The 24,923-nt window shown below is 35.6% G+C and overlaps 1 protein-coding gene across 1 annotated transcript in view; it reads right to left on the reverse strand.

Moving 5' to 3' along the window:
* The window catches only part of AIMP1 (aminoacyl tRNA synthetase complex interacting multifunctional protein 1), a 61,264-nt gene that overhangs the window by 24,050 nt on the left and 12,291 nt on the right, over window positions 1-24,923 (reverse strand). The window contains exons 2-5 of the mRNA XM_072625042.1: window positions 24,460-24,593; window positions 18,616-18,729; window positions 13,608-13,763; window positions 937-1,151 (exon numbers count right to left, since the gene is read on the reverse strand). Coding sequence (XP_072481143.1) covers window positions 937-1,151; window positions 13,608-13,763; window positions 18,616-18,729; window positions 24,460-24,593 — 619 coding nt within the window. The remainder of the gene's footprint in view (window positions 1-936; window positions 1,152-13,607; window positions 13,764-18,615; window positions 18,730-24,459; window positions 24,594-24,923) is intronic.

Consider the following 24,923-nt stretch of genomic DNA (forward strand, 5'->3'; position numbering starts at 1 on the left):
GTTGCCAGATTACCTTCAGCAATGACTCATAGAAGAAAACAACACAATTATTTTGATCAAAACTCAATGCAAGCAAATATTCAGTAATAAGTTCCTCATTAGAGCCTCAATTCATAATCGCATTTTAAAAAACATTTGCTTTCCCCAATCAACATGCAAACAGGGGAAGTATTGCTAGATATAGTTACAGAGCATTTACTCAAAAGTAACTCAGTAGGGTGGAGCTCTACAGCCATACAAAGAAATGAGCATAATGTATGATGAAATTTAAAAAAGAAATCAGGTTTCTTTTAAAATCTGGTATTTTGGTGATTTTTTTTTTTTTGGTCCTGGAAAATTTCAAAACATTAGTACCTGCACTTATGGTATTTATAAACCTGCATTCAAACTGCTCGAGTGAAAACAGAAAGCCTGAACAATTCAAGTTTTTTAAAGTCATCTGAAATATGAACTTGAAATACAAATACTATGCAAGAGTTTTTGTAGGATAAATATCTCCTTCAAGGTTTTAGAAGCTCACCTTTAGCTTGCTAGAGAACTGGTCATTTTTATTTCTGTAATGACAGAGCTGAGCACAAGAGGTCTGGCAGCAATGAGCAACACATTCTAAGTAATAAAACAGTTTTTTTTTTTCCCTGCGAGGAGAGTAAGAGAAGGTGGTCCAAGGTTCAAAACAAACAATGGATTCATTCTTCCTTTTATTCTCATGGCTTTTCTACCTTTCTGTGGGAATCTGTTTAGGGTTTTTTCTGTTTTTCCCCTTTTCTTCCAGGTAAATGTGAAACTGGCTATATTCCACAAAACAACCACTACTCAAAACTGAAAAACGTTCTGCGGACATGAGTTATCTGATAAGGAAATGCCTTTTTGTTGAACACATCATGGATTAGCACCATCTGGGATTGAATGAAAAGAAACAGCTCAAAAGCAACATACCTGGTCAAGGGGGACATATTTCACCAAGCCACTGACAACTGTTCTGGGTACTTTTTCTCCAACATCCACCTCTTCAACATACAAAGAATCTGCATCAGGATGTTTTTTGGCAGCAATGATACAACCAACACGAAGATCCAGGAGAGAGACGTCTATTGGTTTGGAGTCAGGGGCTGCAGCAGCTGGCTGCTTCTGCTTCTTTTCCTTCTTCTCTCCTGTTAAGTGAATGCTATTCAGTCAGGTAGCAAAACCACAATATAATTCACTTACATACTCAATGCAGATGCTCCCTCCAGACCTGCCGTCCCCAAGCTCACCCTAACCTAAGGACACTGTGAGAATATCAGATGTGCCACAAACACTCTGTGCCTGCATAATAGGATCTTTTAGTGTGTTTGGTATGGTACATTAAGGAGATTTTAATATCACACATTATAGGATCACAGGTCTTAAAGTGACACCAGAGGCCATCTAATCCAACCTACTCATTTCACAGATGAGGAAACTAATGCCTACTGAGGCGAAGTGACTTGCCAAAGTCATACAGGTAATACTTTCAGACACAGGACTTGAACTCAGATCTTTTGACTACAGAGCCAGTGTTCTTTGTACTGTACCATGCTGTCCCTTATTTCCATGTCTCACGATTCTGAGTCCCAGAACTAGGTTGCTGCTGTTGCATCTCAGTGTATTTTAAGAAAATTCTTATATTTCCAATGGGTCTCACCATTCTTTTATGCTGTTTATTTAACCTTTAGCAACTGTGTTAGGTTAAAAAAAAAAACCCACCAAAACAATATTTTAGCATGAGATAATACCTACCGAGACAGAAATGGTAGATGTATCAAAATTTGAAAAAAAAGTCACTGATAATATGCCTTTTTGTAGGAGAAAATATTTTCCTTAGTAAACATAATGACAGAGCTGCAAATAATACTGTAAAAACACTCGAGCTGACTATAATTTAAATGTAATTGTACCAGCTTAACATCTTTCTCTTTTGAGTTTTCAACAATCTCTAGCAAAGTCCTAATCAAAAGAAACTGAGAGTTCAAAAACTATGCCAGTCAGCTTCTGCCATGTTAGAGAAGACATCTAACAAAATGTATCCCACCTGCCAACAGGGCAGCCCTTTGTCCTTGGGCCCAGGGAGAACAAGTGCCAAAGGATGTCAGTCTCTACAAACCTTGCCATTGTCCCTTTCCCTCTCCTGGCTGAAGGCTGACTCACTCTACTCCCATACCTTCATGAGGAAACAGTCTTTCCTCTGCTCAGACTTGAGGCTCACTGGTACATTCTCAATGGCAGTGACTATGGCCCCTACAGACCCAAAGATAGGTGAGGAAATATGGACACACACTACTTTGATGTGGATGTGCAGGGCAGTCACAACTACAATATTTGGAAAATCGAGCCTCAAGGTCTTATCATTCATTGCGCCATGCCTACTAAGGCCTTACTATCTGCCATCCAGCTGAACCCTCCTATTAATAGTCAATAAGCATTTATTAAGAGCTTAATATATGCCAGGAATTACGCTAAGTGGTGGGTATAGAAATAAGAAAAAAACCCAAAAAATCCCTGCCCTCAAGGATCTTGTGTGTGTGTTTGTCCTTCGTTGCCAAAGAAGACTACGTCATCAGAGAAATAATGACATGACTTGCACTTGACTTTGTTCTGAGTGAGGGAAGGCTGTGCAGGTCACCAGCCTCACTTCTCCTCCAGAGCTGTCTGAATCCAGTGACCAGATATTCAACAGGATGACTGGAGATGACCCAGGATGAGGCAATTGGGGTTAAGTGAGTTGCCCAAGGTCACGCAGCTAGTGTCAAATGTCTGAGGTGACATTTGAACTCAGGTCCTCCTGACTCCTGCACTTGTGTTTTATCCACTGCACCACCTAGCTGCCTCCCAAGGATCTTGTACTCTAACAGAGAAAGACAACATAAAAAAGGAAGCTGAAAAGGGGGAAAGGCAGTCAGAGTGGCAAGAGGGACTGATGTACCTGAAGTTGAAACAAAGCAAGGCAGTTGATGGAAAATGAACCATTACCTAGAAAGTTCTGAGCTCTCTATAAAAGAAGGCTCTGGGGTGAGCTTATCATTTTGCAATCTAGTCAGAAGGAAAACTGCTAAGCATTAAAGTGGAGTGAATCAGCAAGATGATGAAATTTCAGGTGATAAGCTTATCCTGGGGGAGGCAGGACGTTCATGGAATTGAAAAAAAGCAGAGAAACTGAGGGGAAAATGAACATGTGGAATTTGTGGTCTATATTAGAATATGAACACCTTGAGAGCAGGAACTATATCTCCCTTTTTCATTTGTACCCCCAGAGCTTAACACAGTGCTTAACACCAAGTAAGCAGTTTATAAATGCTGTTTTCATTCACCTGTTTATCAATTAACAATCACTGCCTATCACAGATATCATGCCAGATGTTAGAGATACAAAGATAAAAATGAAATATTTCTTGTTTTCAAGGAAATTTAATTCTACTATGCATGTTCAACAAAGTCAGGAAAATAGAAGATAAAGAGGGAACGAATACAAAAACCAAGGGCTTTGAGAAGACTTTGCAAGAGCAAATAAGCTATCTCAAGGAAGATAAGGATTCTGAGAGGCAGATGATGAGACGGTGCATTCTAGGAAAGGGAGACTGTGAATGCAGAAGATGTAATAGCAAGAGCTAACAAAATAGTTTGGTTGGGACACAGTGCATTTAATAGATTAAAGCAGAACATATTTAGTACAGTGGGTTGAATTTAAATAGTAGAGGATTTTAAATACTAGTTTGTATTTTACAGGCAAGACAATAAAGAAACTCTGCCAGTTTCCTTAAAGAGTGAATAATATGATCACATTTGTGTAGCTTAAGAAAGTTATTTTGGCATCAGTAGGGAAATGGATTTGAGAATGGAAAAAAAAAACAATTAGCAGGCTATTCCAAGAGTCCAAAGAAGAGGTGATGAGGACCCAAACTAAGGTAGGGGCAATGTAAGTGAAGATTTTCACTCTGATCATACTTCCAATCTCTATTTTAAATAATATATATATTTAACTGATCTTTACTGATTCTCTTTAATTAACATATTGTTCACCTTGACTTGAAGAGTAAAAAACAGAAGTGTTGTGTGTGTATATACAAACACGTACATATGTATTCTTGGTTCAGAAATGTTATTTAATCTATATTCAAAATTCTGCAGAGATGAAGATGTATATTAATGTAGGGCCTTAGTGTTTGGGGCACCAGGGGATTAAGTGATTCACTAATTCACGACTACATAGCTAGTATATGAGAGAAAGAACTGAAGGCTAGATCTTTTTTTTTTCTCCAAGCTCAATCCTCCCTATACTTAATTTGTGCCCTACAGCCAGCCACCATTAAAAGAAAAAACAAAACAAAACAAAACACCAGCCCAAACAACATTTTTTCAGATTACAGCAGTAAAAAACATAATCAATTGGGCCATTTTATTTTAGGAAAGGCGAATCAAAAGGTGTATGTGTACAGGAGATTGCTTCAAGCAAAACAAGTCAGATCCTTCATTAAAAAGGGATAGGAGGATGCATAACTAGACTCTTATTCTTCCAAGGAAGATAAACAGATGCCAGCTGATTTTTTTAGAGCAACAGTGCTAGACAAACACTCACACTCAATGTAAAAAAACTGAATTACGAGAATAGAAGGAATAGAGGGAAAAAAAGTAGAGGAAAAAAACAACAAAAATTTCAACACCAAATGCTAATAGGATGCATTCACCCATAAAATGGAAAAGGGTGGCAGAATAAACTACTGATGTAGAAAGTGACGTCCTGCTTACATATCACAATCCTGATGTTAGGTAGTTCTACTTAAATGGAAAAATACACTGTAGGGAGGTTTGTTTGGGTGTTCATATTATCTAAGTTTATGGGTAGGAAGAGAAGAAGAGAACTGAATAACTCTTTTCCATTTATGCATACTCAACCTAGCTCTTTTTTTTTTTTTGCTTTGAATAGTATTTTATTTCCCCCCACAATTATATATTAATAAAATTTTTAGCATTCATTTTTACAAGAGTTCCAATTTTTTCTCCTGTACCCTCCCCCCTTTCTGAAAATGGTAGGCAGTTTGATACAGTTTATACATATGCTATTATGTAAAACATATCTCCATATTCATCACAGTTGTAGAAGAAACAGATCAAAAGAAAAAAATGTGAGAAAGAATAAGGTGGAAAAATATATGCTTTGTTTCCAGAGTTCATCATTCTTTAACTAGATATGGATAGCATTTTCCTTCATGAGTTCTTCGTACTTGTCTTGAATCACTGCGTTGCTGAGAAAAGCTGAGTCATTCATAGTTGATCATCCCACAATGTCACTGACATTGTATACAGTGTTTTCCTGGTTCTGCTCATTTCACTTTACATCACTTTGTACAAGACTTTCCAGGTTTTTCTGAAATCTGCCTGTTCATCATTTCTTACTCCACAATAGTGTTCCATTACACTCAAATACCACAGCTCCTCCAGTCATTCTCCAATATCCAATATTTTGCCACCATGAATAGGGCTGCTATAAATATTTTTGCACATGTACGTCCTTTTCCTTTTTTTATGATCTCTTTGGGATACAGATCTAGTACTGGTATTGCTGGATCAAAAGGTATCAATGTGGTTGACCCTAGGTGCACAGTTCCAAATTGCTCTCCAGAATGGTTCTCAACTCCACCAACAAGGTATTATATCCCAATTTTCCCACATCCTGTCCAACAATTATCATTTTCCGTTTTTGTCATATTAGCCAATCTAATTGGTGTGACATGGTATTTTAAAGTTGTTTTAATTTGCAGTTCTCTAATCAAAAGTCATTTAGAGTACTTCATATGTCTATGGATAATCTTTGACTGTTTCATTGGAAAACTGCCTTTACATATCCTTTGAATGGCTTCTATTCTCATAACTTTGACTCAGTTCTCTATATATTTGAGAAATGAAGTCCTTATCAGAGACACGTGCTGTATGATTGTTTCTCAGCTTTCTGCTTTCCTTCTAATCTTGGTTGTATTGGTTTTGTTTGTACAAAAGCTATTCAATTTAATATGAGCAAAATTATCTATTCTGCATTTCTTAATGCTCACCATCTCTTTTGGTCATGAATTCTTCCCCTCCCCATAGCTCTGCTGGGTAGACTATTTCTTAATCCTCTAATCTGACCGCTTCATTACCTGATACCTTTTAGCAAGAGGTAGTTTCCTTCCTTAATCTTCTAATTATGTTTTTCTTTTACTTTGTCTAAGATAAGGATTGCTAGTCCTTTTTTTTTTTTTAACTTCAACTGAAGCATAATAGATTCTGTTCCAGTCTCTTACCTTTACTATATGTGTGTCTCTGCTTCAAGTGTGTTTACTGTAACCAAAATGTTGTAGGATTCTGGTTTTTGATCCACTCTACTATCTGCTCCTGTTTTATGGAAGAGTTCATCCAATTCCATTCACCTTTAAGATTACAACCTGTGTATTTCCCTCTATCCTATTCTTCCTCCTGTGTGTTCTCTCTCCTTTCACCCTTTCCCTCCTCACCAGTGTTTGCTCCTGTCTACCACCTCTCCCAGTCTGTTCTCTCCAGTCAGCCCTAACCTCCTTTACTTAATCTCCTTCCCTCCTACTTTCCTTTCAGGTAAGATGGATTTCTATATTCATTTGATTGTGTATATTATTCTTTCTTTGAGCCAATACTGATGAGAGTAAGGTTCAAGCAATGCCCATCACCTCTCTTCACCCATCTTCCCCAACACTGTAATAGGTCTTTCTTGCCTCTTCATGGGAGATAATTTACCCAATTCTATTTCTCCCTTCCTTTTGCACTCATCATACTCCTCTTTCTCATGTCTTAATTATTTTATCTCATTCCTTCAAATTTACGTTATACCTATATCCTCTATATACATTCCCTTTTTTGTATTTTTAGTGATACAATTTAAGTGTTACAAGTATCATCTTTCTGTGTAGGGATGGAAACAGTTTAGCTCTACTGAATTCCTTTCCTTATGCTTTCTTTCCTCTTTTTACTGGTTTATGCTTCTCTTGGGTCTTGATACTGGAGGTCAAATTTTTGGTTTAGTTCTTCTTCTTATGAACGTGTGAAATGCTTCCTATTCCCCCTTGACATATTATGCTGAGTTTTGCCAGGTAAGTGATTCTTGGTTGTAGTGCTAGCCTTTTGCCTCCAAAACATCACGTTTCATGACCTCTGATACTTGAATACTGCAGCTGCCAAATCCTGTGTGATCCTGACTGTGACTCCCTGACGTTTGAATTTTTGAATTATTTCCTCCTGGCCACTTGTAGTATTTTTTCCCTGATGTAAGAGCTCTGAAATTTGGTTATAATATTCCTTGGGGTTTTTATTTTGGGCTCTCTTTTTCTGAGATGATCAGTGGATCTTTCATAAACTATTCTGCACTCTGGTTCCAAGATATTAGGGCAGTTTTCCTTGATAATTTTTTGAAAGATGATGTCCAGGTCCTTTTGATTTTGGCTTTAGGTAATCCAATAATTCTGATATTGTCTCTCCTGGGTCTATTTTCCAGGTCAGTCATTTTTCCCCAGGAGGCATTTTACATTTTCTTTCATTGTTTCCATTCTTTTGAATATGTCTGAATGATTCATGGTGTCTCACAGTCATTAAGCTTCCACTTGCCCAATTCTAGCTTTCAAGGTGTTGTTTTCAATTACCTTTTGTACTTTTTTTTCCACTTGGTTAATTTTACTTTTAAGGGAGTTTTTCAAGTTATTAAGTCTTTTTTTCATAATTCTCTTGCATCACTCTTTTCTTTCCAAATTTTTCTTCTACCTCTCTTATATGATTTTTAAGCTCCTTTTTTCGACTCTTCCCTGACTTCTTTTTGGGCTTGAGACCACTTCCCATTTTCCTTTGGGGCTTTGACACTACTGTCCTCTTTTAGTTTGTGTTCTGGTCTTCCATTCTTTTTTTGGCCCTTTCCCTTCCTTTTAAATTTGATTTCTGCTCTCTGAGTTGAAGGGGCTCTGTCTCAGGCTTCTTATGCCACTGGCTGCAGGCCCTGGCTATTGCCCTGGTGCTTATGCTGATGTCACCCTGAGGCCCATGGTGAACCCTTGTATCTGTTGCTATGTTGAGGGGCTGACGTGGGGGGTGCTGGCTGGCACTGTTGGAGGTTGTGAGGGTGCTTACCTGGTGCTAAACTGAAGTCTCAGTGGTGGTATCTGCTGTGTGCCGAGGCCAGGTGGGGTTTTTCTGTGTTTCCCTGGGGCTACACTGAAGCACGTGGGGTTCTGGCCTCTGGAGGATTCCTGCTGCTGAAGCATGTGGAGACCCAGCCACCGGAGGATGCCCACCTGCCTGGGATAATACTGAAGCTTGCTGAGATATGGCCAGTGGATGTTGTCTGTCTGGAGCTGTACTGAAGCACATGATGGTTCTTGTAGCTGGAGTCTGTCAGTTCTCCTGGTTACATGCTAAGGCAAGTGGTGGGTTTGATGCTGGTATTTGCCTGCCCTACCACACTGAGGCTCAGGATTTAGAGCTGGTTTGCTGAGGTGGAGCTTGCTGCTGGATTGCTGGGATGCTTCCTATCCTGGAATGCACCTCCTTATTACCCGAGTGATAGGGACCTTTCTTTCTTTTTTTTTTTTTTTACTTTCCTATTGAGTATATTTTCACTATAGTCATGCTATGTAGTCAGACTAAAATAAATGAAAGAAATCATATAACAAATCAAAACATGATACAAAAACACATACACATACACAAACATGATCTGCTACATTCTGCGAATGACTTCCATATTTCTTTCTCTGAGTGTGGAAGGCATTTTGCCTTGAGAACCACCTTTGGGATTTTTTCTTTCTTTATAAGAAGTTTTTGTGTTATTACAAAATTCCAAATCTACCAGAAAAAACTCTCGCACACTGTGGTCGTTGCTGTGCACAAAGTTCTCCTGGTTCTGCTCCTTTCACTCAGCATCAAGTCATATAAATCCTTCCAGGCCTCTCTGAAGTCTTCTTGTTCATCATTTCTTATGGCACAATAGTACTCCATTACATTCATATACCATAATTTATTCAGCCATTCCTCAATTGATGGACATCCCCTTGACTTCCAGGTTTTGGCAACTACATAGAGTGCTGCTATAAATATTTTTGTACATGTGGGACCCTTTCCCATTTTTATGATCTCTTGGGGATATAGTACTAGTAGCGATATTGCTGGGTCAAAGGGTATGCACATTTTTGTAGCCCTTTGGGCATAGTTCCAAATTGCTCTCCAGAATGGTTGGATGTGCTCGCAGCTCCACCAACAATGAATTAGTGTTCCAACTCTCCCACATCCTCTCCAGCATTTATCATTTTCTTGTTCTGTCATGTTTGCCAATCTTATAGGTGTGATGTGGTACCTCAGAGTTGTTTTGATTTGCATCTCTCTAATCAATAGTGATTTAGAGCATTTTTTCATATGATTATAGATATCTTTAATTTCTTCCTCTGAAAATTGCCTGTTCATATCCTTTGACCATTTATCAATTGGGGAATGACTTGTATGATTATACATATGAGTCAGTTCTCTATATGTTCTAGAAATGAGGCCTTTATCCCTGAGCTTAGCTGTAAAAATTCTTTCCCAATTTACTACATCCCTCCGGATTTTGGTTGCATTGGGTTTGGTTGTGCAAAAACTTCTCAGTTTAATGTAATCAAAGTTATCCATTTTGCATTTCATAATGCTTTCTATCTCTCCTTTAGTAAAGAATTCTTCCCTTCTCCATAGATCTGATAAATACACTATTCCTTGCTTCTCCAGTTTATTCATGGTATCAATCTTTATACCTAAATCATGTACCCATTTGGACTTTATTCTTGTGTACGGTGTCAGGTATGGGTCTATGCCTGGGACCTTTCTTTCAAGCCAGTTCTTAAGGCCCAGATCAGGTCACGTTTCTACCTTGTGAAAATTTCTCCTTATAACCACTTATATCTCATCCCTATATTCTTTTAAACTACTACAAACTTAAAATAATTTTCATACACTTTTCAATTTTGTAATTGTAATGCAGAATGCAGCACTTTATCATATCAGTACACAATGTAGCTATATGGAATTAAGTATGTATATCTTTTCTTCAACTAGAAAGCAAGTTTCTGGTTGACAAGGAACTATTGCAAGCATACTTCTTGTGTATATCCAAATTATTTCACAAAAAAAGAAATATACTTATGTGCTGCCTGAAGTGCACCCTCAATTTTAGCTTCTTTTTCTTCTTAGTGATCTGGAGAACACAAAGGAAGACTATTCCTCTATTGAACTTGTATATATCAATTTCATGGTTTGAAAAATATTTAGCTCATTACTTTTTGAAGTCAGCTTCAAAATAAGCACATCAAAAGATGAATATAATGTTGTGGTGTAAGTGGCATAGTACAGATTCTTTCTTTTCATTTTCTGTAAACTTTCTTTTTGGAGTTATAAATAATTTGATACTTAAAAATGTATCCTTTGATTTGAAAACGAAAAGTTCATAACTGATTTACTGGAATAAAATTCAGTAACATCTTAAATAACATATATGTATTCCAGATGTTTGTTTTTTTCTATCTCAACAATGTGGATCTCACAATAATAATTAGATGGATAGACATATAAAATGTATGTATATATTTGTAAAAAAAAAAATAATATAAATATGAATTTTTTTAGACTAAAAAATCCTTTTCCTATTTAGAAAGCATAACATTATAAAATATTTTTGGCTGGCATTAACCTAGTTTAAATATGGAAAGTTTTTTTTTGGTGCTGAAAGACAATATTTCAAAGTATCCCAAAATTATCTTTTAAATTTCAAAATATGCCTTTTTAGGCAGTTGCTTATTACAATACCTGGTACGTAAGGTGAAAAAAGTACATATATTTGAAGATACTAATTAATAAAAAATGGGATACCTAAAATTAAATTAACACTACACGTGTTAAACTCATTTTTAAGTCACAGTTATAAGATTCTAGAAACAAATAATAAAATAACAAAAACTACTCACATGAAGTCAAGTTATCCACAGTATTAAAGAAACCATTAAAAGAGAATTTATAAACAATTTTTTAAAAATTCCACTTTAAAATGCTATTATATATTAGATACTCAACACATGCTGAAGACCAAAATGCAATACATGATGTGTACACATTTATGAAAAGCATATTGTAATAAGTCTATAAAAATGGTATCCAAAACAGCTAAGGATACACATTTGGACCAATAAACAAAAAATAGCAACAAGCACATCTCAAAGAACATAAATAGCACAAAATTATGGTATCCCAAACTTGAAAAAGACCTCAGAGGGCATACACTCCAACTAGTAAATTCTCTGGAAAGGAGGAACAGATTAACTTTCAAAACAGCGGGTGTTAAGAAGTTTTCCTTATATTGCGCTGAAATGTTTCTCTATAGCTTTTCACTGTTCCTCCTAGCTTTACTATCTGAGTTCAAGAATATGAGTTCTACTCTCTCTTCTAAATGACAGCCTTTCAAATACATGAATAATCCTGTCACGCAGGCTGGTCCTTTGGGCGAAATGTCCTCAGTTCCATCAACTGATCCCCAAAGGGTCCCATCTATGGTCCCTCATTCACCATGGTCGTCTATCAGTTCAATGTTGTAAAATGTGGCACCCAGAAATGAACAAAATACTTAAAATCAGGGGGGGGCAGAACAGAACAGAGGGGTCTGTAATTTTCCTTGTTTCAACATCAGATTCCTCCTAAAACTGTAAATATAAGAATTTTTTTGGATACTGTGTCACATTTAATTCATACTGAAACTGTAGCCTACTAAAACCCTTGCATTTCCAGCATTCAACAAAGTTATAGCACAGCTGGCACTTTTCCCCCCTCCTTCACTCTCTTTCCCCTCTCCCTCCATGAGACAGAATGCAATCTTATATAGGTTCTACACAAAGTTTCTTATTAAATACATTTTCACCTTAGTCATGTTGCATAGAAGAATTAAAATGAATGGGAGAAGCCATAAAAAAGAAATGACACAAGAGAAAATGCTACTTCATTATGCGACCTCATAGTTCTTTCTCTGGATGTGGAAGGCATTTTGCCTCAAGAGTCCATTGGGAATTTTTTAGGTCCTTGCATTGCTGTGAAGGACTGAGTCTACCAGAAAAATTCCTCACACACTGTAGTTGTTGCTGTGTACAAAGTTCTCCTGGTTCTGCTCCTTTCACTCAGCATCAGCTCATACAAGTCTTTTCAGGACTCTCTGAAGTCTTCCTGTTCATCTTTTCTTATAGCACAACAGTATTCCATTATATTCATATATGAAGTTATTTTTAAAACCCAAGTATAAAATTTATTACTTTTATCTATTAAATTTCATGCAAGTTCAAACAAAGGTTGCATAAATTAATGAAACCACAGGTCCAAAATCCTTACTCGTCTGTTGTTCTACACTTGAGTCCCTTGCTCCCTTGTCTTATCACCTCTTATTCCTTTAAAAATTTCAACCCAGGTTAATCTGCATGACTACCCCTGGAGAAGCCATATAATAATACTGACTAGCGTCATCACAAATTTAGGTTATTTTTTTAAATTAAAAATTTATTATTATTTTTTTTATTATGACCAGTGTTGTTAAAGAGGATATAGAAATAAAGGCTCAGTTCAAGTATCACCTCCTTACTGAGTCCTCTCCTTATCCACCCCAAACCTTCAAGTTGCTTTCAATATATTCTGTATTGGTGTATCTGTGTTCATACTGTTTCTCCTCATTAAGATATGAGCTCCTTAAAGGCATCATATTACAGTTTCATCTTTGAATTTCTGGAACCTTGTACTCCATACTTTAAAAGTAAAACAAAATGACATAAACCCTGGCTGTGTTGGCACAAATCAGAAAAAACTTCCTTTTTCAAAATGATACTAAAACCCAATCAGCAAATTCTACCTGGAAACTGATGCTAAGAATTCACCTAAGGATGTTAGAAATGCTTTGTTGGATGTGACCATTCTAAGGTTTTGGGTCAGGACAGAAGAGAAGGAATGTTCTACTTTGCATATTCTACTTTCCTAGAATACTGTTCTATCACTAGGCACTAGGATGCATTTAAGACTTAAGGCAGCACTGTCACTGAAGAAATTCAGAGAAGTCAGTTGAAGAGAGTGACTGAAGTAAAGACTTTAAGAAATCACCATTAAGCATCAGTAACGGGTTTCAATTGGCAAAATAAGTAATGGTGTATTGCTGTCATTATCTGAGCCTACAGATAATTTATTTTGTATTTAAAAAAATATATATATTATTTGTACATTTCAGATACTGGCACAAGATCCATGTATCAATGCTCCACTTCCTACTTAAAGGATACAGAAGGATTTTTAATAAAAAAAATAGCCTTTTTATGCAGATGAAGACTAACTGAATTTGTATACAAAGTAGAGATATATCCAATCATGTGATAACCTCCACGTAATAAAACTGTTTAAAGTAAAAAAAAAAAAAAAAAAAAGGTCATGGTACCAAGTATAACGTATCTATATTTTTCTGTCTCTAAAAAAATGTTATTTATTTTATTTTTAAAATTAAACTATGCTTGATTGTATGTGACAACTGAGAAGCTAACAAGTTTCAAATGTGAAAATACCTTTTTTTTCCATATTTTCTTTCTTTTTCTTTTCTTCTTCTCCTTCGGTACCAGAAGGCAAGACTGGAGCAGATACTGACTGTATTAAATTTTCAGAAGGTAAGGATGGAGAATTAGCTTGAACTGATGGACCAGATGGAATTGGTATTTGTTTCACTAAAAGAGAATATTAAAATATAAAATATAAGTCAGAATTAGTAGTAATGGCATCTAGCATGTATATAGCACCTATTATGTGCAAAGTCCTGGGCTAAGCACTTTACATTATTTCATTTGCCCCACATAACCCTGGGAGGTAGGTGATATGATTATCACTCTCAGTATCCAGCTGCAGAAAAAGTAGAGATTAAGTGACTTGTCCAAGGTCACACAGCAAGTAGGGGTTTGAGGCCACATTTAAACTTGGGTCTTCCTGACTATTCCCAGAACTCTATCCACTGTACCATTTAGCTGCCTAACACATAATATAGAAAAATAATGTACATTTAAGTTATATTAATTATTCATGGAAAGAAGTTATTTACTCATAACCACCTAATCATTATTTTCTAAAAATGGAAGAAATAAATGGAAAGGTTTCATCTACACTTACGCTTCTAAAACAAGTATGCTACTTCTGGGCACATCAATATTATGTGTGGATAAGACTCCACACTAATGAAGATTTTAAAATATGACTCATTTGTCCAATTGCTGCTCAGAAAAAATACCAAAACAACCCTAAAACTAATAGACTGGACCTTACCTAGACTAAAATTAATTAACTGTTCACTGCTCGAAAGTTACAATTTTTAGGGTAATGTCTGAACAATTATTCCAGACAGGATTATGTTATCATGGTCTATAACTGCACTATAACTTGTAGCTATTGCTGCATGAGGAATGGTGAGTGAAAAATGATACTTTATAGAATTTCACAGAATTTTTAAGTAGGTTAAAAAAATATTTAAAGAAAATTAGACTCATTTAAAAATAAAACATCAATGAAAGCCAAATAGCAGAAGCCATGCACTAATTGAACATGTAGTGTGTCCCCCACACACCATCCTCCCTCCCCTTCCCAGACATCAAGATTGTACCATAAAATCTGGGGTCTGTGGCTATTTACTCAGCAAAATGTTTCTAAAAGTAAAAAAGACGAAAGATAATCATACTGTGTAGAATTTCAATTTATTTTTGTATGCTGTCCTGCACCGTAACACTCAACAACGACAAAACCCTCAATGTATTTTATAGTAAAAAATATTCAACATAAAGGGTTATTATCTATGTAAAATTATGGATTATTTTGAAAGGTAGCATAGTAGAGTAAAAACAATGCTGTATTTGGGTCAGCAGACATAGGTTTTTGAACCTATTATTTAATAGGTCCTACATTTAGTAGATGTGTCCTTGAAAAGTCACCTGACTTTTTCAAGTTTTAGTTTGCTTCTCTTGTTTTGAAACAGCTGAATAGACCTTAAATTCATATATAGATATAAACTATTATTATTTGAAGCAGGAAAAGTATGCACAGTTTGGAGACTTTAAGTATAATAGTGGAGACATTTTTCCCTCCCTCAGAAACGCTCTTTAATACATGTGGCACCAACATTTTGGGACTTCTTTTTATTTCTCCTGGAAAACAGAAATCATCATCTATCTCAAACGAAAGACTGCTCAGAATCACTAAAATGCAAAGCCAGCGTAAGGGTTTTCTGACCAGCACTGTTTCGCAATAACGAGCAGCACAAAAGCACTGGACAGACAATCATGCGAGAAGGTAAACAGCACAAAGGTCAACTCTGGGCTATGTCAAAGGACAATAGCAAAGCTTGCCTTTTCTGACAGAGACAGGAAAAGAGAAAGCATTACATTTACTATATTAGCTATGACTTCAAAGGAAAAGAAAAAGAGTATCAGAGACAAGAAATGAAAAGACAATCTTAACCTGGGCAGAAATGAGAGATAGTAACTGAAAAGAAAAATGCCTGAAATCTACTATATTTTATGTTACATCGATTACTCAATAATTTTGACTTTGAAGTTGAAACTATGAACTTTAAAATATATTTTAAGTAGCCACTAGGTGGCAGATTAAAAGTCTAGGTGTGCTATTTCACAAGCATCAACTAGAGAAGGAAATAGGATTCTAAATGTTTCTATTTTAACAAATAGTATTAAATCATACAATTCTAATAAGGCCATTCTATTCTAAATTCTATAGACATGCTGATACAACAAAATTTTGTTCCAAGAAAAAATACCTAATAGTCCTATGAGTTTCTTTTCTTTATCATTTCTGTGTAATTTTATGTGGCTGTATGAAGGTCAAATCTGGATATATAGGGAAAGTTAAATAAAATAATTTCCCACTCCTAAATGTTGTTCTAGTCATTTAGAGGTAAGAGCACCATAAATAAATAAATATTTTCTGGTAAAAGAAACTTCCTTTATGAGATGCAGGCCACATTAACCAAATTCTCACAGACAGGTCTGTTTATATCAATATACAGTCAAGGACTTCATGTAATTCAGGTGACAAATGCCCTTGCGATTTGGAAGGACTAAGCAAAGGAAAAATGCTTTAATGTAGCTCTACCCAGTCAAGTTCGGTGGCTTGTTCGGTGACTATAATTTTATGTTACAAACACCAAAGTTGTCAAGTGCTGAAAAGACTACTGATTCAGATGGAGACTGACTATTTATTGGAGTTTACCCCTTCTAGGATATAGGGAGCTGGTCAAACTTTCTAGATTCATGGGAAATATGTAAAGCCAAAAGTTCCTTTACATTGATATTTCCTATTGCTTGAAGGAATGAAACCTCCCTTTTGAATTTTTTTCCTTTTTACATCCATAGCGTCCACATATTAAGGCCTTAAAATGCTGTTAAACAATCAATTTCCTTGATTTTGATATTTTCTTCTCTAAAAGCAGGCCTAAGCACTTTTAAAATAATCATATACAAACTCCAAAATATTCCCAGGAAGTTGCTTTAGAGTTCACAGCACCTCCAAGTATACTAAGCAAGAAGAAATTATAACAACTCCCACAACTACACTGTACTTAAAGGTTTCTAAAGTGCAAGAGCCTTCCGAGGTAGGAAGTGGAAGAATTATTATTCTAACTTTAAAAGACATGGAATCTCAAACTTGGAGGGGTTAAGTAATTCTGAAGTGACCATATAACTAGTAAATCTGATGTAGGACACAAACTCAGGTTTACCAGTTCTAAGGTTCAATGCTCTTATCTCTTGTACCATTTAACTTCCCAGCATGGGAAATGAAGGAATGGATAAGTAAGGTGGTGTCACAGGAGTGATAATACATATTAGCCATTCAACTTATTAAGATAAGTGATCAAGATATTTCTATGCAGTAAATACAGTCAAATAGATAATACTACATATTTAAATAAAATTTGCAATGTTTTGCTGTGTTGGTAACCACTGACAATCATAAAAAGTTTATTTTATAACTCCTAGCTGTTAATTGAGTATAAGAGGATCCGAGGTTATCAGTTAATGGCAGAGAAAAATCATGAAATGCTTGTTATTAATACTTTTAAATGACTATTTTTAAACAAAGCTGACCACAGTTTTTAAGTAGCTGCTGTTGCTGAAGCTGACTACCTTGAAAGGTCAGAGATTTTTCCCTCAAGTTAATCAATATTCTAGAGTTTCACATCCCTAACAGCTCTTCCAGCAACAGAGTAATATCTGTATAGTATCTGTATAAAAACAAAAAGAAATCAAAATCAGAAATAAAAGGTGTAGAAAATGTCAAATATTATTCAAAATTTTTTTGTATCCAATTTAAAAAAAGAAATAAAAAGGTATATACAATTCTTTGGAATTGGTCAAACAGTTCCCTTTTTTCCCCAGTTAATATTTCCAAATAAAGTGTACATTTACTGTATACATAAATGTAATTTTACAAATCACAATACAGTGTACTCATTTTGTACTGTATAGTAAAAGGCTTCCAAATTCACCAGGTTTGCTTACAATATGGGAATTCATAATTTTAAAAAAGTTTTTTAAAGCATATCCTTTCCATGTCTTTTATTTCAGTTATTTTAAATTCCTTAAAGATATTAAACTTGAAAGATAAATGTTACTTTGGAGGTCAGGAGTTTAGTTCTGGCCCTAGAATTAATAGCCTACGTGACCCAGAGGACAAGACACTCTCATCAGTAAAAAATAGGCTGATTAAATGGTCAGGTCTTGTTCCCAATCTCAAATTCCATGACTAAACTGAAATACCTCACATGCTACACAAGAGTATCTAACAAGAAGCAAAGAGTAGAAATCCACATGCGTCAAGTTCTTTTTACAATACAAACCTATAAAACATAAACTCTGTCATTTAAAATAGCATCGAGGCTCTTAATGTGTTTTTAACTGCAACTTAATATAACATTCTTATAACTCTAACAAACATGGAAAAGTACTTAATGCCCTAAGGGAATAGCTAGGGGTCAAAACTGCTGGCTACTATTCAGTCTAAGGCACTTTTCCTAAAATGTTCTTGAGACAGGGTACTCCTGAAGAAATGTTTCTCTCAATATTAAGATTGTATCTACTACTGGCCAATTTAAATCAAAGGACTGGCTCTTTTTATACTATTTACACAAAAAGGAAGCCTGAAAAATGTTTTTTTGAGTACTTATCTATGGCAAAGGGGGAAAAAATTAAAATAAGCAATATTTAAAATTAAGAAATTTTATGTCTGGATTCAAAAATTATCAGGAAGTATTTATTAGACACTGAAAATATAAACGATTCCTTTGCACTTGTTTTTATTTGTCCTAAGGAAATGCCCAACATTATTCTATTCATATCAGAAACATTTTCAGTTTATTTGGTAATGATAATTTCACCTTGAACCTTCTATTATAATTTCAGTAAAACTGCAACTTTATCTGAAACAATAAAAATGAAATTCAAAGTACTAAACAACATGGTAAACATGAAACGTGAGCAGAAGGAAGACGGACACAAATTTTCACGTTTCTATTTTAATCACCTCCGTTGCGAATTTCTGCCTGGATGAGTTCCTGTTTAAGTCCTTCAATTTCCTTCTTCAGTTTAGCATTTTCAACACGAAGTTTCTTCTCTTCTCTGAGAGTTGCCTGTAAAACTAAAATTGATCAACTGTTAGACACACTAGAATTCTTTAAGATTCCATTTTGTTAAACAATTTAAGAAATAATGTAATTCCAGGAAGTAGAATAAAACCTACTGATTAAATTGACTGACCCGTTCCTTTCTGTTAACATTGCTTTAAAAAAATTTTAACTGGCTGATAAAAACAAGAAGATTGTGTTAAAGATAACAGTAGACCAAAATATTTTATTTATAAGTCATTACTCTGGCTTCTCTAATGTGGCTGAAATAGAAAACAAACCCATTTCCCCACTTATTGCTATAAGAAAACAGACCAGCATGTCCTTTTCTTAAGAGTAAAGAAAAGGCACAAAACACAAAAAGACAATGAAGGAGAGGTAGGTATTAAAAGGACATTATATTTTAAAAAATGAATGAAATAACACCTTGACAATGAAGCCTAATAAAGGAACAACAGCTTTTCTTTGGCCCCCTTACCTTAATTGAGGGAATACCATTGTACTGTGGTAACCTAATTAGCATTCCCTAAGAGATTCCTTCTTTAAGGTCCATCAAATTCCACTAAGATATTTTCAAAGATATTTCCCTATCAGCTAGCAATGACTTAACAAAATTTTATTTTCCCCAATTACATGTAAAAAACCTCTTTAAGTCTCATTTTAAAAAATTCTGACTTTCCAAATTCTCTCCCTCTCCTAATTCTTTCCTGTTTTGGCAAGCAACTTGATATAGGTTAGACATGTATAATCATCAAAACAGATTTCCATATTAGTCATGTTATGAAAGAAAACACAAGACCAAAAAAATTTTTTTAAAAGAAAAGTAAATTTTAAAAAGTATGTTTCCACCTGCATCCAGACTTCATCAGTTCTTTCTCTGGAAGCAGACAGCATTTTTTCATCATAAGTCCTTAGGAATTGTCCTGCTGAGAACGGCTAAGTCTTTCCCAGTTGATCATTGTACAATATTGCTATTACTATTTACAATGTTCACCTGATTGTGCTCCCTTCACTTGCATCAGTTCATGTAAGCCCAGGTTTTTCTGAAAGCATCCTATTTGTTATTTCTAAGAGCACAATAGTATTCTATCGCAATCACATAACCACAAGGGTACCTTCTCAATTTCCAATTCTTTGCCAACACAAAAAGAGTTGCTATAATTATTTTTTTGGGTGGCACAGAGGACAGTTTTGGGCCTGAAGTCATGAAGACTCATGTACCTGAGTTCAAATTTAACCTCAGACACTTACTAGCTGTATGACCCTGGACAAGTCAGTTAACCCTGTTTGCCTCAGTTTTCTCCTCTGCAAAATGAGCTAGAGAAGGAAATGTCAAACCCAGTATCTTTGCCAAGAAAACCCCAAATCATGTCACAAATAGACAAACATGACTGAAATGAATGAACAACAACAAGTATTTTTGTACATGAGTTGTTTTCCTTTTGTTTTTTAAATCTCTTTGGGGTATAGACCTAGTTGTGGTAGTGCTGCATCAAAGGGTATGTACACAGTACATCAGACCTTTGGGTATAGTTTCAAATTGTTTTGTAGAACATTTGAATCAATTTATAATGCCACCAACAGTACTTTAATGTCCCAATTTTCCTACAAACTCTCCAATGAGTTATTTTTCTTTTCTATCATATTATCTCAGAATTGTTTTCATTTGGATTTTTCTAATCAATAGTGATTTTTAGAATATTTGTTCATAAGACTACAAATAGCTTTGATTTTCCATCTGAAAACTGACCATTTATTAATTGGAAAATGACTTGTATTCTTATAAATTTGACTCAGTCCTCTACATATTGGAGAAATGAGGCCTTTATCAGAGAAACTTGTGTTAAAACATTTTTTTCAGTTATGATTAGTTCCCTCCATCCTATTTTTTTCCCCATTTATCTTTCTCTCTCCTTTCACCCTATTCCTACTAAAGTGTTTTGCTTCTGACCATTACCTCCTCCAATCTGCTCTCTTTTCTATCAGCACCCTGCTCTCCCCCACCCCCGGTACTTTTTATTTTCCTACCCTCATACTACCCTGTACAATAAGAAATTTTTATAGCCAGCTGAGTGTCTCATTCCTGAGCCAATTTTGATGAGAGTAGGGTTCAAGTGTTGTCTGCCAAGCCCCCCATCTTCCCTCCACTTTAAAAAACTCTTTTGTGCCTCTTTTATGTGAAATAATTTACCCCATTCTATCTCTCCCTTTCCCCTTCTTCCAGTGCATGCCTCTTTCTCAACCTTTATTTTTTTTGGATATCAACCCCTCATGGTCAACGCATACCCATGCCCTCCTATGTACACTCCTTCTAACTGCCATAATAATGAGAAAGTTTTTAGGAGTTAAATATATCATCTTCCCATGTAGGAATATAAATAGTTTAACTTTATTAAATCCTCTATGATTTCTCCTTCCTGTCTAACTTTTTTATACTTTTCTTAAGGCTTGTATTTGAAAGTCAAATTTTCTATTCAGCTCCCTTCTTTTCATCAGGAGTGCTTGAAAGTCCTCCATTTCACTGTATATCTATCCCCCTATCCCCCTCTCAAAGGTTATACTCAGTTATGCTGGGTAGGTGATTCTTGGTTGTAACTATAGCTCCTTTGCTCTCTGGAGTAACATATTCTAAGCCTCCCCCCCACCCCACTCCTTTAATGCAGAAGCTGCTAAATCCTGTGTTATCCTGACTGCAGATCTAAAATATTTGAACTGTTCCTTTCTGGTTGCTTGCAACTTTCTGCTTGACCTAGGAGCTCAGGAATTTGACAGTTTTCATTTCATGATCTCTTTCAGGAGGGGATTAGCGGATTCTTTCAATTACTATTTTATCCTCTGGTTGTAGAATATCAGTGCAGTTTTCCTTGGCAATTTCTTGCAAGATGATGTCAAGGCTCTTTTTTTCTGGTCGTGGCTTTCAGGTAGTCCAATAATTCTTAAATTATCTCTCCTTCATCTATTTTCCACACCTGTTGCTTTTCCAATGACATTTCATATTTTTTCATTCTTTCGATTTTGTTTTGTTTCTTGACATCTTGTGGAGTCATTAGCTTCCACTTACCTAATTCTAATTTTTTAAAGTTATTTTCTTGTGTAAATTTTTTTTTTTTACATTTTTTTGCATTTGACCAATTCTGCTTTTTAAGGCGTTCTTATCTTCAGTGAATTTTTGTTTGTCTTTTTCTATTTGGCCAATTCTGTTTTTTAAGTTCTCTTCAGTGAAGTTTTGTGCCTCCTTTACCAAACCACTGACTCGTTTGTTATTATTTTCGTGCATGATCATAATTTCTTTTCCCATGTTTTCCTTTTCTTATGTGATTTTTCAAATCCCTTTTGATTTCTTCCAGGAATTTATTTTGAGCCTAAGACAAACTCCTATTTTTCTGTGAGCACTTTTGACTTTATTTTCTTCTAAATGCATGCTTTCACCTTCCACGTCACCATAGTAAATTGCTCATTTGTGAATTTTAACTTTATGTTAAAGTTGGGCTCTGCTCCTGGGTGCGGGGAGCACTGCCCCAAGTTCCACACTTTTTGTGCTGCTGTTTTCAGAGCTTGTTCTGAGTGTTTTCATGTTTTCAGTTCTTCCAAAGCTCTTCATGCCTGTGTGCTTGTCTATGACCAACCACAAGCACTCTCTTCCACTCTGGAACACTGACTAGAGTGTTTCCCTCCTGCCACACACTCCTGTGCTAGTGTTCCTACTCGTCCTACGACTGCGAATCCAAGCCGCTTATGGGCAATGCAGCAGAATCCTGCACCTAGTACCAGAAGAGTCCCCTGTAATCTCCCGATCAGTTGTCCAACTCCCTTACCATCTAAGACTAAGAGCTGTTGCTGCAGATTCAGTTGCCCCCTGAAGGCTTGCGACTAGCTTGCTGGACATGGTCTGCACTGAACTGCACACTAGCCTCATCCATGAGAAAGACTTTTCCTGGTGACCTTTTAGGTTGTCTTGCATTGGAAAGTTGCTTCATCCTATCCTTTTGTTGGTTCTGTGGTTCCAGAATTTTTTTTTGAGATATTATGTTATGGTTATTTGGAGGGGAATTTGGGAGAGCTCTGTGATTCCCTGCCTTTACTCTGCCATCTTAGCTCTACCTTATCAATGACTTTCCATTTATGGTATGCCAACACTTTTGTTCCCCACACCTGGGTAACATGGTGAATTTAAGCATTATGACCTGAAGAAATTCAGGTTCATAAAACCAATGACCTGCCCATCATTGCCCAGGCCAGGAGTATGATGTTATCCACTGTACCATACTACCACTCTAACCAAGTAGAGTCCTATGATCTCTAGAGGAAAGAAAAGCTGTTAGGTGGTCTAGTGGATAGTATTAGGCTACAGTCAAGAAGATTCATATTCCCAAGTTCATATATGGCCTTAGACACTTCTTACAAGCTGTCTGACCTCTGTTTGCCTCAATTTCCTATCTATAAAACGAGTTGGAGAAGGAAATGGCAAATTACTCCAGTATCTTTGCCAAGAGAAACCTCAAACAGGTCATGAAGAGTCAGACATGACTAAAAAAATGACTGAATAACAATAAAGAAAACTACTGAGAGAGCACAGGGGCACTATTAACCAAATCATATTGTTGTAAAAAGAATTATTTATAGCTCAATGGATAGCAATGTTATTAATCTTTCAGGTGACAGTTTCAAACTGGAGAAAAGTTTAAATATATAATTTTTAAAGGTACTCAAAATAAACTTTTATTTTTGATAATGATTGGTGATATTTTCACACACTTATGTAATACATATATACATATATGAATATATTTATTACTAAGTCTTTCCAACTTAACTGGGTTTGGGGAATATTAGCCTAAAAGAAAAACTTCCAGGGAAAGACACTGAAATTTTCACACTTTTAAAAATATCCTATTGTTCAGAGAGAAAAAAATTAGCACAACACGATGAAACTTCAACAAAAATAACAATATATGAAACCTTAGTATAATTTTTTGGGGTGGAAGAAGAATCTTAAAATGCCATTTGATTTGCTAGGTAAGCTGCAAATTTCTTGGGAAAATATCCCCAGAGATTCAGATGCATACTTTAGCTGAAATATACAATGCTGGAGAAGTATCTGGGGGCACTGAGAGGGTACAGACTAGCTACAGTCCCACGGATATGTGTCAAAGACCGGACTTGAACCCATGTCGTCCTGACTCCATGGACAGCACTTTATCCACTGTAACACATTGCTTTTTATTAGCATGGTTTTATTTTTTGGACCTGACCTATGACTTCTTTGCTGCAGGGACCTGTCAGTGAGGAAACTCCCTTTATTAAAGCAGGTAAGTACCATTTAATAACCAAATATATTTCTTTACTTCAAACACTACCTTAAATTTCTGCAAAACTATGTAGCCTTTTCCATATATAATGAAGGACTTGTTCTTGCTCAACCCTACTACCCACACTCTTTCAACTGAAAATAATGCAATTTTAAATCTTTGTCACTTGAAGGCTCAGTATTTTTCAATGAAGACCTAGGAATATTCACTAAGTGAAGTGCCTACTGGTTTTGCAACCAATACATACCTCTTAGCCAATATTAGTCTTAAATCACATTACAAAAACAATTAAAATATTTAGGGGAACCCAGCCAAGTCATTTTTGAGAAGTTACTTATCTATAATAAGATCTGTTTCTCTTCCATCAATAAAGGCATTTATTACATAATTCTAATTTTAAATACCTATTTATTAATTTTTTAAAAATTTCCTTACTTGCTTTTTCCTTTAACAGAGCAACTTGCTGTTTAAGGTATTCAATAACTTGATCAGCTTCTGCACCCTTCTGTTCCAGTCTATTCAGAATTGCTTTATTGGCTGCCATCTTTATCCAGGAACGGGAAAAAATCCTAAAGAAACAGACAAACATAAATCTGAATATTTTGATATAATTTCCCAAATTATGCATGGAAAAACAACTAGTAAAGCACCACCACATATGCCACAGAAAGTGATCAAAAGAGTCCATTCCCTATGAAAAACAAAAGGCAATAATGTTTAAATGACAGCTGTTTTGAAAGATTTCATGTAGTAAGAATAATTTTTTCCACTTTAACAAAACATGCTCTTTAACTATACTTTATGCTGTGTACTTATTTTGGAGAAATTTTAAAAAATATTAAAAAACATGCCTAAGTAGGGAGGAAAATACTGACTCCAGGTCAGCACTAGCCACTATG

Source organism: Notamacropus eugenii, chromosome 7, assembly GCF_028372415.1.
Source record: "Notamacropus eugenii isolate mMacEug1 chromosome 7, mMacEug1.pri_v2, whole genome shotgun sequence".
Taxonomy (NCBI): Eukaryota; Metazoa; Chordata; class Mammalia; order Diprotodontia; family Macropodidae; genus Notamacropus; species Notamacropus eugenii.